This window comes from Arachis ipaensis, chromosome B9, assembly GCF_059453495.1.
Source record: "Arachis ipaensis isolate K30076 ecotype BB chromosome B9, ASM5945349v1, whole genome shotgun sequence".
Taxonomy (NCBI): domain Eukaryota; kingdom Viridiplantae; phylum Streptophyta; class Magnoliopsida; order Fabales; family Fabaceae; genus Arachis; species Arachis ipaensis.
In genome coordinates, this window is record NC_142444.1 from 154,850,003 (window position 1) to 154,865,634 (window position 15,632).

A 15,632-nucleotide genomic window follows, 5' to 3' on the forward strand; every position below is an offset into this window, starting at 1 on the left:
AAAAAAAAGTGTAGGGACTCAATTAAAAAAAAAATTGGTGCAAGGACTCAATTAAAAGAAAAAAATATAGGAACCTAATTAAAAATTTTGCGAAACTATAGGAACCAACAAAGTAATTAAACTTTTGTGAAAACTGAGTCTTATTAAGATATTTATCCAAAACTGAGTCTTATTATAGATTGGGCTTGTGGTCCTTCTTGGGCCCGGCTTTAGGGCTGCATTTGTTTTTGTAGACAGGACAAGACTTGACACTGAGACAGAGACACCAAAAATTACTTTTTATGTATTATTTTTGGATACAATAGATAAGACACTAATATAATGTCTAGTATTATATTTGGATAAATATAAATAAGACTAAAATATAAGGTAAAATTACTAAAATAAAAGATAATAAAAAAGGGTAATAAGAGAATAATGAAAAATAATTACGGACAAAAAGAAAAAAAATTCATTAAAAATTCTGTATCTACCTTCCTATTTTCGTGTCCATCAATGTCCTTCGTTTAGAAGTGGACACAAAAAAAAAAAAAGTGTCCGAGAGACATTATGTTAGTGTCCATGTCTCTCTATCCAAACACGTTTTAAATATGTATTGTCCATGTCTCTATTGTCCAAACAAATGCAACCTAGTAGTCTAGGGTGAGACCAGAATCTATTTTAAAGGTCTGAACCTAATTCAAAATTAATCTAAAATAAACAGAGTTAGATAGAGTCGGGTCGATATATAATTAGTATGTACGATTTTGTAAATTTTATATAATAAAATAACAAAACTTTACTTTTATATATTAAATTTAATAAATGTATTTTAAAATAAAGAGTAAAATATACTTTTTATTTTTGAAATTTGACAAAAATTTTAAAAATATTCTTAAATTTTATTTTGTTTTAATTTTATCCAAAAAAATTTCGATTTGCATTAAATATATTCCTAGCAAGTGGCGGCTAATCTTTTAAAAATTTAGGATCAATTCAACAACAACTAATAAAAACAACCTTCAATATAAGCAAATTAAACATAATTGTCATAAATTATTGTTGAATTGGTCTTAAATTTTTGAAAATTTAACTGATATATTTGAAACAAATAAAAAATTTTTAGGACAAAATTAAAATAAAATAAAGTTTATGAATATTTTTAAAACTTTTGACAAATTTTAAGGACAAAGAATATATTTTATCCTAAAATAAATTATTTAAAAATAAAAATAATATCATATAATATAAAAAATTAATTAAAATAAAAAATACAATATTTTATTACTTTTACGGTAAAATATATATGGTAATTATAAAATAATAATTGTTATAGTATCTAAGAATATTTGTCTAATTTATTAAAAAAATTAATATTTAATTTTAAAAATATAAAATTAAATAATGATTAAATATTCAAAATTTATAATAAAAAATAAAATAGATAAAAGTTAGATACCAAAATGATAAGCACGGTAAAATTCACCTCATAAAATTTCCTTTGAGATCAAATCGGGTCTATGAAAATATGTTCCAAACCCAGTCCAAAGTTAGGCTAAAATTTTTATATATGAATAATTTTAATGTGAAATACAAAAATATTTGATCATTTTGGTGTTCTACACGGTTGTGGTAGTAACACAAAACGTCGTTGACGTTTTGCGATAAAAAAAATTTTTTAATCATGAAAGAACAAAACGTCGCTGACGTTTTGTAATAAAAAATATTATTTTAATTGAAGAAACACAAAACGTCACTGACGTTTTGTAAATGGCCATAGTTGTGCTCAACACATAGTTTGGTTCATGATGAAGGATTTCACTTCTAGTAATACAATATTAAAAAGAAAAAGTTCCCAAAGTTACGCTTATAAAAATGCCAAATCCAAACCCCGAATTAACTACTGTTACTCATAGCGCCGCCCCGCCCCTTGTTCCTCCACAATGCGGCCGAAACCCCACTCTCCAACGAAGGCGCCACCCATCCTTCCGGAGGAGCTGATCGAGGAGATCCTGGTGAGGGTTCCGGCGAGTACCCTTGTGAAATTGAAGATTGTGTGCAAATCATGGAATGCACTCATCTCCAATCCCGAATTCACGAGCGACAACGTTTACCGGTCAAGAGCAGATCCAAGACTGGTATATCGCTCTCGAAGTAAATGCAAAATCCACTTTTCGTCGGTGCAGTCTCTATTCAAGAACCCATCCGCCCTTCTTACCAAAGATTGCTGCTTCGAGATGGATGATGATCTGCATATCTTGGGTTCCTGCAATGGCTTGATCTGCCTCGGCTTGATAAGCGGTCCTTTTCACTTGGGATCCATCAGATTGTGGAACCCCTGTACCAGATCGGCATCGGATTGGTTGAAAATTCGGGCGATAGATGGTGACATGTATGGTTTTGGCTATGATCATGTGCATGATAATTACAAGTTTCTTGAGTGTTGTTGGAGATACGGCCACAAAATTCACACCTTCGGTTCGAATTATTCGACAACCATCGTTCAAGATCCCCCATCTTACCACCCCAAGCTGCGGATAGGGACGTTTGTGTATGGCACTCTGAATTGGGCAGCTCAGGCTCGTAGCAACTCTCTCGAATGGGTGATCCTTTCCTTTGACTTAGCCAGCGAGAATTTTGCCCCATTGTCTCTGCCTGATATAAATAATAGGGACGAGTATTATGATCCTGCGGTGGGTGTGTTGAGGGACAGGCTTTGTGTTTGTTTGAAGGAAAACTATGGTGGTTGGATTTTGTGGGTGATGGAGGAGTATGGGGTTCAAGAGTCTTGGACTAAGTTGCTGACTCTATTTAGTAATGAGCACGTATATCCACCCATATTTTATTCATTTAAAGCCATGTACATGACGGAAAAAGATGACGTTCTGGCTGTTTCCTCTCAATTTTTCAAATTAGTTATTATTAAAGCAAATGATGTCCGCACATCGCAACGAAATTTTGTCGACGCAGATCATCAGAATTGCTATGTTTACCATGAAAGCTTGGTTTCGCCCTCCCATTTAGGCCTTCCAAGTTTCCACTACTGATAAAATAAAATCAGTCCATGTTTATTGCTTAATGACTTTCTGTTATTGTAAGTGTTACTCTCATTCATCAATGCAGTTTATTTTGTTGTTTACCTCAACTTGGTGACTCTACTTTTTGTCCATATGATTATCCCCAGTGGCTATCTTTGTCAGTACTGCATAATCTAATGCATAAGGTGCATGAGGCAACAATTATCATATACAAGGATGACGTGTGAGTTAACAATTATCATATACAAGGGTGACCTAATGCATGAGGTTGAGGACATAAATTATGTGTCTTGGATTTTGAACCTCCGAGCCTTAGGGAGCAAGGCAACAACCTGACCATTGTATCATGTCTAACTATTAGGAACTAAAAATGTAATTAAGGGAACTAATTCTCTATCCATGGCTAAACCACTCATTTATGTATGCCACATTCTGATGCATGTTTTCATCATTTTTCGGGTTACTTCGTTTTATGTTTTCAAATGGTACTCGTCTTCTTATTTTGTCTCTACATGGGAGGGATCATGTATTACTTGGAATATGAACCAAAAACCATGGCCCTTTTTCTTAGGTAAACCAAAAACTAGAAACAAATCTACATTATCATAAACAAATTCAGAGAATATTTAGGGATGACTTTTAAGTTCTAACTCTTATCTATATTTTTAGGACTAGTTATTCAATAAAATAAACTTTAATATATCCTATTGTCTTTCTAGTTCGTGCTCCAACTGTTCTAATCGCTCTTGGTGCCCACAAACAAGTCCCATGAACTCTGTAAAATCATAGTCTTCAGAATCTCCAGGTTGATGGACTCCTGACCTTATCCTCCTTCCTTTAGGGTTGTGTTTGTTCTCGTCTATGCCTCCTCTCCCTTCAGGATGTGGGGGTTACAACAATTGCATGATCATATTTAGTTTGGTCCTCTTTCTGGGGTTTTGATTCTGAAGCAGTGTGTTCATTTTCAGGATATTCATCCGCTATTGTCAAGGGTTGAGTTCTAGGTTTTCGACAACGGTGCCAATCTTCCAAGAATTATATGAAACAGATTATTTAGGTGTGAACGTGAGGTCCAAACTCTTATAAATGATATGTCTGAGGTCTTCTCTGAATAGAGGTAGGTGTCCGATGTCTTCGAGCGAGATGAGAGTGGTACCTGCAAGGGACTCCGATGTTTACGTTAGTATGAGTTTAAAGTAGGTTTTCGTAGAATTGGGTTCTAGAGATACTTGAGTGCATCTGTGTATTTATAGGTGTAGATGTGGGATCAATAACCACTTTTGGAATAGTTCTACCTTTAATAGTGGGCTATTGCTTCCTTTTATGCAGGTAGTTTATTGAGATCTCTCTTCTAAATAAGGAAAGATTGTAGGTGGTGGTTTGGATCCACCCATTATAGAAGAAACCACACTGGGTTGACGTTGCCAAGCCCGACCTCTGGGAGGTCGGGTAGCGCATTAGAGTAGCGTGGAAGTTAATTAGGGCCAGTTTGAATAGGTCCATAAATAACTTTTTTGAACTTTTAACTTATGAAAAATTTATTAATGTTTTGTACAATTTTTAAAATAAAATTATAACCTTCTAAAAAGCTATTTAAGTGCTTGTGAGAAGTTAAAATAATGATTTCTCTTATAATAAAAAGTTTTTTTTATCATTTTTTTTTAAAAATAAACACTTTTAATATAAATATTTATTGTTTAATTAAACTATTTATCCAAAACTGGGTCTTATTATAGATTGGGCTTGTGGTCCTTCTTGGGTCCGACTTTAGTAGTTTAGGGTGAGACAAGGGTCTATTTTAAAGGTCCGAACCTAATTCTAAATTAATCTGAAATAAACAAAGTTAGATACAGTCGAGTCGATATATAATTAGTATGTACGATTTTGTAAATTTTATATAATAAAATAACAAAATTTTACTTTTTTTATTTTTAAAGTTTGATAAAAATTTTAAAAATACTCTTAAATTTTATTTTATTTTAATTTTATCCAAAAGTTTTCGATTTGTGTTAAATATATCTTTAGTGGGTGGTGGCTAATTTTTTAAAAATTTAGAACCAATTTAGCGACAACTAATAAAAACAACCTTCAATATAAGCAAATTAAACATAATTGTCATGAATTATGGTTGAATTGGTCTTAAATTTTATATTTGAAGCAAATCAAAAATTTTTAGGACAAAATTAACATAAAATAAAATTTATTAATATTTTTAAAATTTTTGATAAATTTCAGAAACAAAGAATATATTTTATCTTAAAATAAATTATTTAAAATAAAAATAATGTCATATAATATAAAAAATTAATTAAAATAAAAAACATAATATTTTATTAATTTTACAGCAAAATATATAGCGTAATTATAAAATAATAATAATTATAGTATTTAAAAATATTTGTCTAATTTATAAAAAAATTTAAAAATTAATATTTAATTTTAAAAATATAAAATTAAATAATTATTAAATATTCAAATTTATAATAAAAAATAAAATAGATAAAAGTTAGATACCAAATGATAAACAACCTAAAATTCACCTCATAAAATATCCTTTGAGATCAAGTCGGGTCTATGAAAATATATTCCAAACCCAGTCCAAAGTTACACTTATAAAAATGCCAAATCCAAGCACCATGTTAACTACTGTTACTGTTACTGTTACTGTTACTCATCGCGCCGCCCCGCCCCGCCCCTTGTTCCTCCACAATGCGGGGAAACCTTCTCGGAACCACCGACAAGCGGCCGAAACCCCTGTCTCCAACGAAGGCGCCACCCATCCTTCCGGGCGAGGTGATCGAGGAGATCCTGGTGAGGGTCCCGGCGAGTACCCTTGTGAAATTGAAGATTGTGTGCAAATCATGGAATGCACTAATCTCCAACCCCGAATTCGTCAGCGGAAACGTTCACCGGTCACGAGCAGATCCAAGACTGGTATATCGCTTTCGAGATAGTCGCAAAATCCACTTTTCGTCGGTGCAGTCTCTATTCAAGAACCCATCCGCCCTTCTTACCAAAGATGGCTGCTTCGAGATGGATGGTGATCTGCATATCTTGGGTTCCTGCAATGGCTTGATCTGCCTCGGCTTGATGAGCGGTCGTTTTCACTTGGGATCCATCAGATTGTGGAACCCCTGTACCAGATCGGCATCGGATTGGTTGAAAATTCGGGCTGACATGTATGGTTTTGGCTATGATCATGTGCATGATAATTACAAGTTTCTCGAGGGTTGTTGGAGATACGGCCACAAAATTCACACCTTCGGTTCGAATTATTGGACAACCATCGTTCAAGATCCCCCATCTTACCACCCCAAGCTGGGGATAGGGACGTTTGTGTATGGCACTCTGAATTGGGTAGCTCAGGCTCGTAGCAACTTTCTCGAATGGGTGATCATTTCCTTTGACTTAGCCAACGAGAATTTTGCCCCATTGTCTCTGCCTGATATGAATAATAGGGACGAGCATTATGATCCTGCGGTGGGTGTGTTGAGGGACAGGCTTTGTGTTTGTTTGAAGGAAAACTATGGTGGTTGGATTTTGTGGGTGATGGAGGAGTATGGGGTTCAAGAGTCTTGGACTAAGTTCATCACCGTATTTAGTAATGAGCGGGTATATCCACCCATGTTTTATTCACTTAAAGCCATGTACATGGCGGAAAATGATGACGTTCTGGCTGTTTCCCTTTGTCCCAGTGATTCTAGAATTTTCAAATTAGTTATTATTAATTCAAATGATGCCCCCAAATCGCATCGAATTTTCGGCCAACGAACTTTTGTCGACGCAGATAATCAGAATTGCTATGTTTACCAAGAAAGCTTGGTATCGCCCTCCGATTTAGGCCTTCCAAGTTTCCACTACTGATAAAATAAAATCAGTCCATGTTTATTGCTTAATGACTTTCTGTTATTGTAAGTGTTACTCTCATTCATCAATGCAGTTTATTTTGTTGTTTACCTCAACTTGGTGACTCTACTTTTTGTCCATATGATTATCCCCAGTGGCTATCTCTGTCAGTACTGCATAATCTAATGCATAAGGTGCAGCAGGCACCATCAATTCATGCTTGACTTTGAGACCTGCTAGGTTTCAAGTGAATATATTCAGCTGTTAACATTTAAAATAATGGTATGACTTGGATATATTTATAGTTGTATATACAACATAGGTGACAATCTACTAGAACATCAAAGATAATGCTACCATGTCATGCTATCAACCACAGACTAAGGTCTTAAACATTCTTCACCAGATGCACTTGTTAGATTTCCCTGTAACCAAAGCATGTTTTCATTATGTTCTTAGAGAAAACGAACCCAGTCCTAGTTTCAAACTGGAAGCAAGTCCATTATATTCCACAATACAAAGTTGAAGTTTTCAAAATTCCACCAAAACTAAACAAGCCAAGAAAAGCCCTCATCTAAGAATATTCTAAAACAAAATGCGACTCACAAGTTGAGCGAAGGGCTCTCCATCCTTGAAGATGATGAAGGTTGGCAGGGCCTCAATCCTTTATTTGTTGGCAATTGCAGTGTGCTTCAGGTCAATCTTGACTACCTGTACCTATGCAAATATTCTTTCAATGCTTTTGCTTCTTTGACTAGCTTATGATCACCCGCGTCTTGTTAAAAATGATTCTTCTGATCCTCTTGGGAAATAATTCGGAAACAACCTTTGCTATATGCTGTGCTTGCAGGTTAATTAGTTTCTAACATGATGTATTCAGACAGTTGTTTTTTTGTTGTTAATATGAGCTCTAAGAACGTGATGGAATATATCCTTTTATTATAACATGGAAGTTTAACTCTATGTATGGTATATGTAATGATTTTGGGTTAAAAATATAGTATCTTATAGGTAAACTTTCAATGTTAAGTTATGCTGTTGTTGAGAAATACACATGCACACTGGACACTGGTCAAGATTTAGGATTTTCTTATATGTTGTCAATGTCATTATGGAACTGCATGGTTAGCACAGCCCCAAGCACATGTCTAGAAAGTGGATAAATGGAACAAAATGAGTGACTAGATGGAAATTAGATCTTATACCATGGGGAACTGTGGTTGACTGGTTGTGAGCTTTCAGTAAAACACAAATGTTTACCATCCCAGCTTTAATAAGAAAAAAGAAAATACGCGGGATGCTGTAGGATAATGTCCAAAACCATCACTTTCAATTGAGTGTATTTCTGATCTAATTAATTTTTTCTGCTTTAATCTCCTGAAGCTTACAGTTGTAACCCTGCTTATGGATATTTGTTTTCTAGAAAACAATTTTTTATTCTGATGCTATGATCTATTGATTAAGTACTTAATTGTTTACTAATCACTGGTTGATTTTTAGGTTTTGATTTCTCAGTTTGTCTTCTGGGCCTATAGCTGAGTAGTAACCAATAGCAATACGTTGTTGATAAGGGCTTTAGTTGATTCGTACTTCTTTTCAATAGGATCCACCTGAAGACTCTGTTGTTACAATGTGTGGCCATGTCTTCTGTTATCAATGTGTATCAGATTACTTGAATGGTGATGGTAATACATGCTCTGCTCCTGGTTGTAAAGCAGCACTTGCAAAAGATGGTGTTTTCTCCAAGGCTACGTTGAGGAGTTGCTTGTCTGATGAACTTGGTGGTAGTAATTCCATAAAAGTGCATGATTTTGCTCGTTCACTAGCAGCAGAGTTAGTACACTTCATATAAAATCAAAGCTGTCCTTGAGATTCTACATTCAAATTGTAAACTGAATAGTTGTAGCTCTGGTTTACTAAATTCTGCTGGAAGCCATAGAGGTTCACCACCATCTTCTGATGATTCATATATTGAAGATTGCGACTTAGATGCTAAGATTATGAAACAGAAGAAAGTATTCACAGTTGACAACCGTAGGACCAATAAATGCTATAGTTTTTTGGACTAGAATGTTGGACTTAGTTGAGGCATCATTGCAACAATCCCCTATACAATACAGGAGACTTGATGGGATGATGTCTCTGAGTGCTAGAGACAGATCTGTTAAAGATTTTAATTCTGATTCCAAGGTTTGGTCTTCTGTCTTCCCTGACATTGTCAAAGCTGATAATTGTTTTATGCAAATCTAAAAATATGATAGGAAGTAGTATGAGGACCTATTTGGTGGTAGCTGAAGTAATGTGAAATTTAATCCTCTTTCTTGATCATTCTGTTGATGCATTGGTTTTATTATGGGAATTATTTACTGTTCCAAGTGCATTCAACCCGATAGCCTTTTGGTGTCTGACAACTGACATTCCTTCCAGGTAACTGTTATGCTGATGTCGCTGAAAGCAGGAAATCTTGGTTTGAATATGGTTGCTGTGTGTCATGTTATTCTTTTGGATCCGTGGTAGATTCCAACAAATGAAGATCAAGCTACTGATCGAGCTCATAGAATTGGACAGATTCGTCCTGTTACAGTGACACGGCTCACTATAAAAGATACAGTTGAAGACAGAATACTGGTTCTTCAGGTAATTCTACTGGTCTATTTATCAAGTTTTGCTTCATGCGTCAAAACACGGCGATACATTAGAAATAATTGGATTTAGGGCCACCAAAGTGGGGCTTTGCTGTTTGTGAATATGAGAGCCAACTTCAAAAGTCCTGATTTTTCTCCCCTTTATATTTTCCCTTTCTAATACTGTTTTAAATTTTTTGAACAGAATGGTACAAGTTGATAGATGACATTTTTAGGCCAACATTTTCCCTTTTTTAACTTCTAAAAAGTAACAGACTAATAGTATAACCTGCTACAAGGGCCGAATGGTATCAGCATGAGTTATCTTGTGGTCCAAGGGCAAGTTGATCTCATAAATTCCCATACCATTTAATTTGTGTGGTTGCTTGCTTTCATAATGGGAGAAGTAAGTGTGTGTGTGTGTCATTGATAAGCTGATGTTGTCATTCTGTTGGAACTATGTCTGGCAGGAAGAGGAGGAAAATGGTTGCATCCACTTTTGGCGAAGACAATGCCGACAATTCCGACGCTCGCCTTTCAGTGGATGATTTCTGAAATATCTTTTCGGTGTAGATTCTTAGATTATTGCCTACTTGTTCCCGCCATGAATGGTTAATAGTTATAGTTAAGTTTTGCCTTTGGAGGGTTAGGTTTGGAATTAAAGATAGTTCTGAAGGGATGGATGGCTTCTTTTTTGTTGGTGCCTGCTGACATGTGTTGCTCAAGTTGACTGGTGAGTTTGGCTAATTTGTGTAGCACAAAGCTGCCTGTAAATATTCTAATTAAATTTATATATATGGAAATGCTACATTTTACAATTCTATTGATCAGGTGCAGACTGTGCTGTATGTTATTGCTTCCAATTCTTATTCTTAAACAACAAATTAAAATTATTAAACATTTTCATTAATTTGAAATAAATTTTATTAAAAGTGAAAACACAGTCATAGCCCGAAAATTGGGAACAAGTGATCAGTGATGGCTTCTAAGTTTTAACTCTTACCCATGTTTTTAAGACTAACTATTCAATAAAGTAAACTTTAATACATCTCATTTCAAAGTAGAGTACAAGAAAATGCTGAGTCTAGAAACCCAACAGTTTGTCTAACAATTATTGGTTTAGTTGAGTTAACATGTTGGTACAATCAAAGCATTCAAGGTTTGTGAAATTGTGACCAGATTTGAAAATGATAATAGTGATATACGTAAAATGATGGTTTTGTCAAATGCAGTTTTGGATGAGTACGATAATTGTTTGGGACACTCTTCTGTACAGATTGTACTGGTATAGAGTATAGAGAGAATATAATTCCTTTTATAGTTATTTTTTATTATTTTATTATTATTCAAAATGTGAGTCCTATCTTTATTAATTTCTCTTTTATTCTATTAAAGGAAAAATTTGTAAACTTACATCTTTATCATATAATTCACCTAATTGTAATTAGTACATCGAATTCCTGCATGATTCGTAATCTCTGACCAAAGGAATGGGTGTTGTGGTACATTGCTTCTTGATTCCTCTTCTTTCACCATTTTTCACTAACAAAGTCTTAACTTTTGGTGGGGCCTAAAAGGTGCTTTCAAAACCATATGGGCAATCAAAACATCATTTTCATCCACTCTAATTAACCACATATATCAGATAACATGTGAGTGGGACATCTAAGTGTATATGTCGTCCTGCTAATGATCATCCACATTTTAATAAAAGAAAAAAAAAGAGTGTAAAAAGTGATTTATTTTCCCCTCTCATCCCTCTCATGAATCTGAGGTCTCTCTCTAAAGAGGAAAAAGCAATGGCTTTTGCCTTTGTAAAAGTCATTACTTGAATGAATGAATGCACACTCCCAACAAAGGTAGAGAGCAGAGCCTAATAGTGGTGGTGGCTCCCCTTCCCTCATCATTCAATTTCTGTAGCAGCTTTGAGCTTTCACATACAAAGGAAAGAGAAAGAAAAAGGTGTCAGGGTTATGTCTTGAGAGAGAGACTGAATCATTTATAACTCTTCCTATGTCTTGGATCCTCCTTATGACTATGCACAACATAAACCCAATGGTGCAATTGACCTTTTGACTATGTTCATTGTTAGCCCCTTGGCAATGTTTATGTTTGACCACTCATTATAACATATTAGATATGTTCCTTCCTACACACTATTGCACACTAAATAAAAATTGCTTTTAGCACCTAATAAAAAGTGGAGCTTATATGATTACAATAATACAATATAGCTAAGTATAATATAATATATATGATATTAGTACAATAGTGAATATGTAACATTACTTACTAAGACTAACAAAAATTCAGATGGTTGGTGTACATGTACATGCTTATTCAACAAACATTGGGTCCAAATCCCACATACCCATTAGCTCCATCAACTGAAATTTCAATCCCTTCTTGTTGGATGTTACCTATAATGGAAAGCCCCGAAGGAGAAGGAGCAAATGCAAAGCAGAATGTTCCAACATCATCAACAGGAATTAAGAAATTCCTAGCTGGCAGGGTCAAAATTGGCCCACCCGAGAAGTAAAACGATACGGTCGGGACCCGAACCGACATAAACCCGTATAAATCATAGCACGTGTCAAAAATGGATACTCCGGATGCCCGAGGCAAGTTTGTGGTTTGCCCGATAAAAGCATCCCGGAATGCATTATACGCCACTGTCGGCAGCCTAGTCACGGCCGTGCCGGTGTCCATCACCACTCCTCCATCCCCTGTTTCCGTTAACCTGAAAATATCTTCGGGTATGGATACCTTAATGCCCCCAACCCCAAGACCCGAGAGCCCAATATAGTAGAAACTCGGGGCCCGCAGGTTATGGATCAGGGAGACCCATGAAGCACCCACGGGCATGGATTCAAGACCGAATTCAAGTGACCCGGACGACCCGATGCCCCGACTCACTAAACAATAACTAAATGCACCGCCAGTCTGGCCACCAAGCTGGCCCACAAAAGACATGGGCCCACCACCAAGGCCCAAAAGCCCAGCAGCCCCAACAAACATTCCTTGGTTGCTGTGCCCGCACCCGATCGCCACGTTTCGGATCACGGTTCGCCCGAACGTGAGAGTCTCAAGGGCAAGTGTCCCTTTCGTGTAGGACCCGTCGCCGTAGGAAACCTCGTACCGGCACCGCCCCTCGTGGCAGCCGGCATTCTCCAGGCGGCTGCATACGTTGGAGCCACAAGAAACGCCGGAATAAGAAGAAGACTCTGACGGGTTGAAAACCGGGTCGGATTGACGGTAACATTGATTGCAGGGTTGGCATTGGACCCAGACGATGTCGCTGCCGGAATCGATGACAACGTATTGGTTCCTCGGTGGGCTTCCAACTCCGATTCTGACGAAGTATTCGCCGCTGCCTTGCTCCATACCCGAAACTACGTCCGACCCGAACTCCTCTGCTTCGTAGTTGCTGGTTTTTCCGGCTGCGGCGGAGAGACGGCGGAGGAGGGCGGAGACCCTTTTGGCGTCTCTTTGCATTCGTGCATTGAAACGGGTGCGGTGATCTTGGGTGGCGTTAAAGGTGGTGACTTTGTCTCTGTGAAGTAGGTTGAGCTTCCATTTTGCTGATCCTTCATGTTTGGTGGTGTTGTGTTTTTGGGGTGTTTTTGGGATTAGGGTTGGGTTCAGTTTGGTATCTGCTATTGTTTGTTTGACGTTGAGCTCCTGGAAATGAGGGTGGTTGAGCTTGTTGGAAGGTGATGATGGAGTGGAAGCGGTAATGGTAATGGTGGTGGTTAGAAGGATCAAGAGCAGCAGAAGCATTGTGCCCTGCAAAGGTGCAAGCTTTGTGGGTGACATAATTAATGGCTGTTGTCGTTGTTGTTGTTGTTGTGTGTGTTAGTCAATTGGATTTTCAGTTGGGAGTGCGAAGTGTGTTGTGGAATGGAGGGTGGGGAGGGGATTTATTTGGTTTGGTTTTGGGTGTATGTGTAGTGTAGAGTGTAGACTGTAGAGGGGAAAAGGTTGATGATTTCTACTGTTGAAATAATTGAATTGGTGGAAGTTTCTGTTTTTGTAGTTTAGTATTTTGTTATGATTTTAAATCGTGGTATGATATGAGAGGGTGAGTTGAGTAGAGAGGCCACTATTACTATATTACATCTGTTTTGTGTAGTTAATATTCCTGATATTGGTGAATGGATATATGAATATTTCCACCAAAGGGTAGTTGATGGAGTTGTGGTGATTTCCAGCAGGATGGAAAGAAAGAAAGAAAGAAAGAAAGGTAGTTGGGTGCCACATCAATTTTGTTATCACTTACAAGAGATTGATTTTGTTAAATCATCTTAGTTTACTTTTGATTTTGTCATTTACCTAGTTTGTTGCTTTTACTTTCTGGCTTGTTAGATATGGTTTATAATAGAAATGATCAAGAATAATCTGCTCCTAGAATTTTACAAGATTTCAAATTACTTGTTTGTGGCATGCCTTTAAGGAAAAATCTTGGAGGGAAAGAAGGGGAGATCTATCAACATCAAATTTATGATTTTAGTGTACTAGGAGAGGTGCAAGAAAAATTAAAACTTCTGTTTTTGTGGGGAATAAGTTAAAGGGAGTAGATTCAACCTTGTTACATATGATATTACTGATTCTATTTAATGACCTTGATATGATCAAATAACAAGAAATTTCCCTTTCAGGCCAAAAAGGAAGGGGGAAGAAAAGGGTAAGCAGCATGGACTTGTTGACATAGTCAGCAAATAAATTACAAAAAAAAAAATTTCCATTATTAACTCCTCTTTTCTTGTTTATCTTCTCTTTTATCTCCATCTAATTTACTGCACTTTTAATTGAATTGGCACTACATGAATTTGAAACTGACTATCAAAATATTGCTGTCTGGATTTTGGAGGTGTTTCTTGGTATATATATAAATGAGAAACATGAATTATAAGTTGCCGAACTTTTCTATCAATATTGATTTTCAGAAAGTAGAACCAAATTGTAGATTCCACATGAATCATAAATCATTTTAATATGTTGTCATCTATGAAGCGCGGACATTCGCTGAGTTGTCGTGTCTGCGTGTCGGACATATTTCGGACACTATACTTATCGATACTCATTTGACACAAACGTCTGTTGTACCCAATCGTGTCTTAATAGAAAATAAAAAGTTCTTTTTCGATCACGTTTGGACACACATAAATATTATCACGTGTTAGCGTGTCCAATTTTATTCTTAACATATATTTTTAAAATAAATTTAGATATAGTACATATTATTATTTATTAAAACAAAAAAAATTAAATACTTGATATATAATTAAAACAAGACATTAAAAAATATTTAAAAAAATTAATTTATATTTTAATATCAATAAAAATATTAAAATAATATTATAATTTATTTAAAAAATATTTTATATTTTATATGTATATATATCTCTATATTTTATAAAATTTTAAAATTTATGTGTGTTCTGCGTGGTGTCCTATGTCAATATGAGTTTCTATGCATCATAAGTTGTCATGCAATTTCTCTAATATGCTGATTTATTTTCATTCTTTATCTCATTAGTAAGATAGAATTGCTCAAAGAATGAACTTAATTATTTATTGACTAAAGGTGAAGTTCCCCCACCTTTTCCATTCTTTCTCTCACACGCACACAATCTCCTCTAATCTTAATACAATAGGTGGTTGTGGTTCCTTGAAAAGGCGTGGAGCTATATCAAAACTCAAAAGTGATAATCTTTAGTGAGAATATTAGGGAATATTAATTTTATAATCATAGCCTTTCTAATAGGAATCTTTTATCACCTTTGGCCACTCACATTAAACAAGTAATTTATACTTTTAGTCTCTGAAAATTTTAATTTTTGATAAAATAATATTTAAAAAATATATTATTTTGGCCATTTAAAGATCATTTTTATTCGACAAACTATAATATTTTTCCATATCTTTCAAAAGTGGTAAAAAATAAAAATCTTATGTATTTGACTCAATTTTTTATAAAAACATTTGTACAATTACTTAAAAGGTATATATACAACTTTGAAACAAAAATTAATATCAAGACCCCTTTTTTTTCAATTTTATTTTAATTTTGTTCATTTGCATAAATAAATAAGAAAATAGTTAACATGAAAATACTAAGTTCGAAAGTTAGAAATATTGTATT

At 35.3% G+C, this 15,632-nt stretch overlaps 3 protein-coding genes across 6 annotated transcripts; 2 read left to right on the plus strand and 1 right to left on the minus strand.

Annotated features, from left to right (window-relative positions):
* The first annotated feature begins 1,773 nt into the window (after window positions 1-1,773).
* On the plus strand, window positions 1,774-3,266 carry LOC107616689 (F-box/kelch-repeat protein At3g23880-like). The gene is made up of 2 exons (XM_016318632.3): window positions 1,774-3,073; window positions 3,164-3,266. The coding sequence occupies exon 1, from the start codon at window positions 1,923-1,925 to the stop codon at window positions 3,024-3,026; it is 1,104 nt and encodes a 367-aa protein (XP_016174118.1). The 5' UTR covers window positions 1,774-1,922; the 3' UTR covers window positions 3,027-3,073; window positions 3,164-3,266.
* Window positions 3,267-5,585: 2,319 nt separating this feature from the next.
* LOC110266389 (F-box/kelch-repeat protein At3g23880-like) lies at window positions 5,586-10,318 on the plus strand. 4 transcript variants are annotated; one of them, XR_015899062.1, is made up of 4 exons: window positions 5,586-7,713; window positions 8,467-9,053; window positions 9,291-9,500; window positions 9,958-10,318. XR_015899062.1 is itself a non-coding variant. In XM_088497801.1 (2 exons), exon 1 carries the CDS (start codon window positions 5,727-5,729, stop codon window positions 6,879-6,881), a length of 1,155 nt encoding a protein of 384 aa, XP_088353927.1. In that variant the 5' UTR covers window positions 5,586-5,726; the 3' UTR covers window positions 6,882-6,928; window positions 8,364-8,502. The 4 variants fall into 4 exon arrangements, 1 of the variants encoding a protein (XP_088353927.1); XR_015899063.1 differs by having other exon boundaries at window positions 5,586-7,559; window positions 8,364-9,053; XR_015899061.1 differs by having other exon boundaries at window positions 5,586-9,053.
* Window positions 10,319-11,022: 704 nt separating this feature from the next.
* Window positions 11,023-13,575, minus strand: LOC107618354 (protein ASPARTIC PROTEASE IN GUARD CELL 2). The gene is made up of 2 exons (XM_016320388.3): window positions 11,781-13,575; window positions 11,023-11,417 (listed from the first exon to the last, which is right to left on the minus strand). Exon 1 carries the CDS (start codon window positions 13,301-13,303, stop codon window positions 11,828-11,830), a length of 1,476 nt encoding a protein of 491 aa, XP_016175874.1. The 5' UTR covers window positions 13,304-13,575; the 3' UTR covers window positions 11,023-11,417; window positions 11,781-11,827.
* Window positions 13,576-15,632: the final 2,057 nt, after the last annotated feature.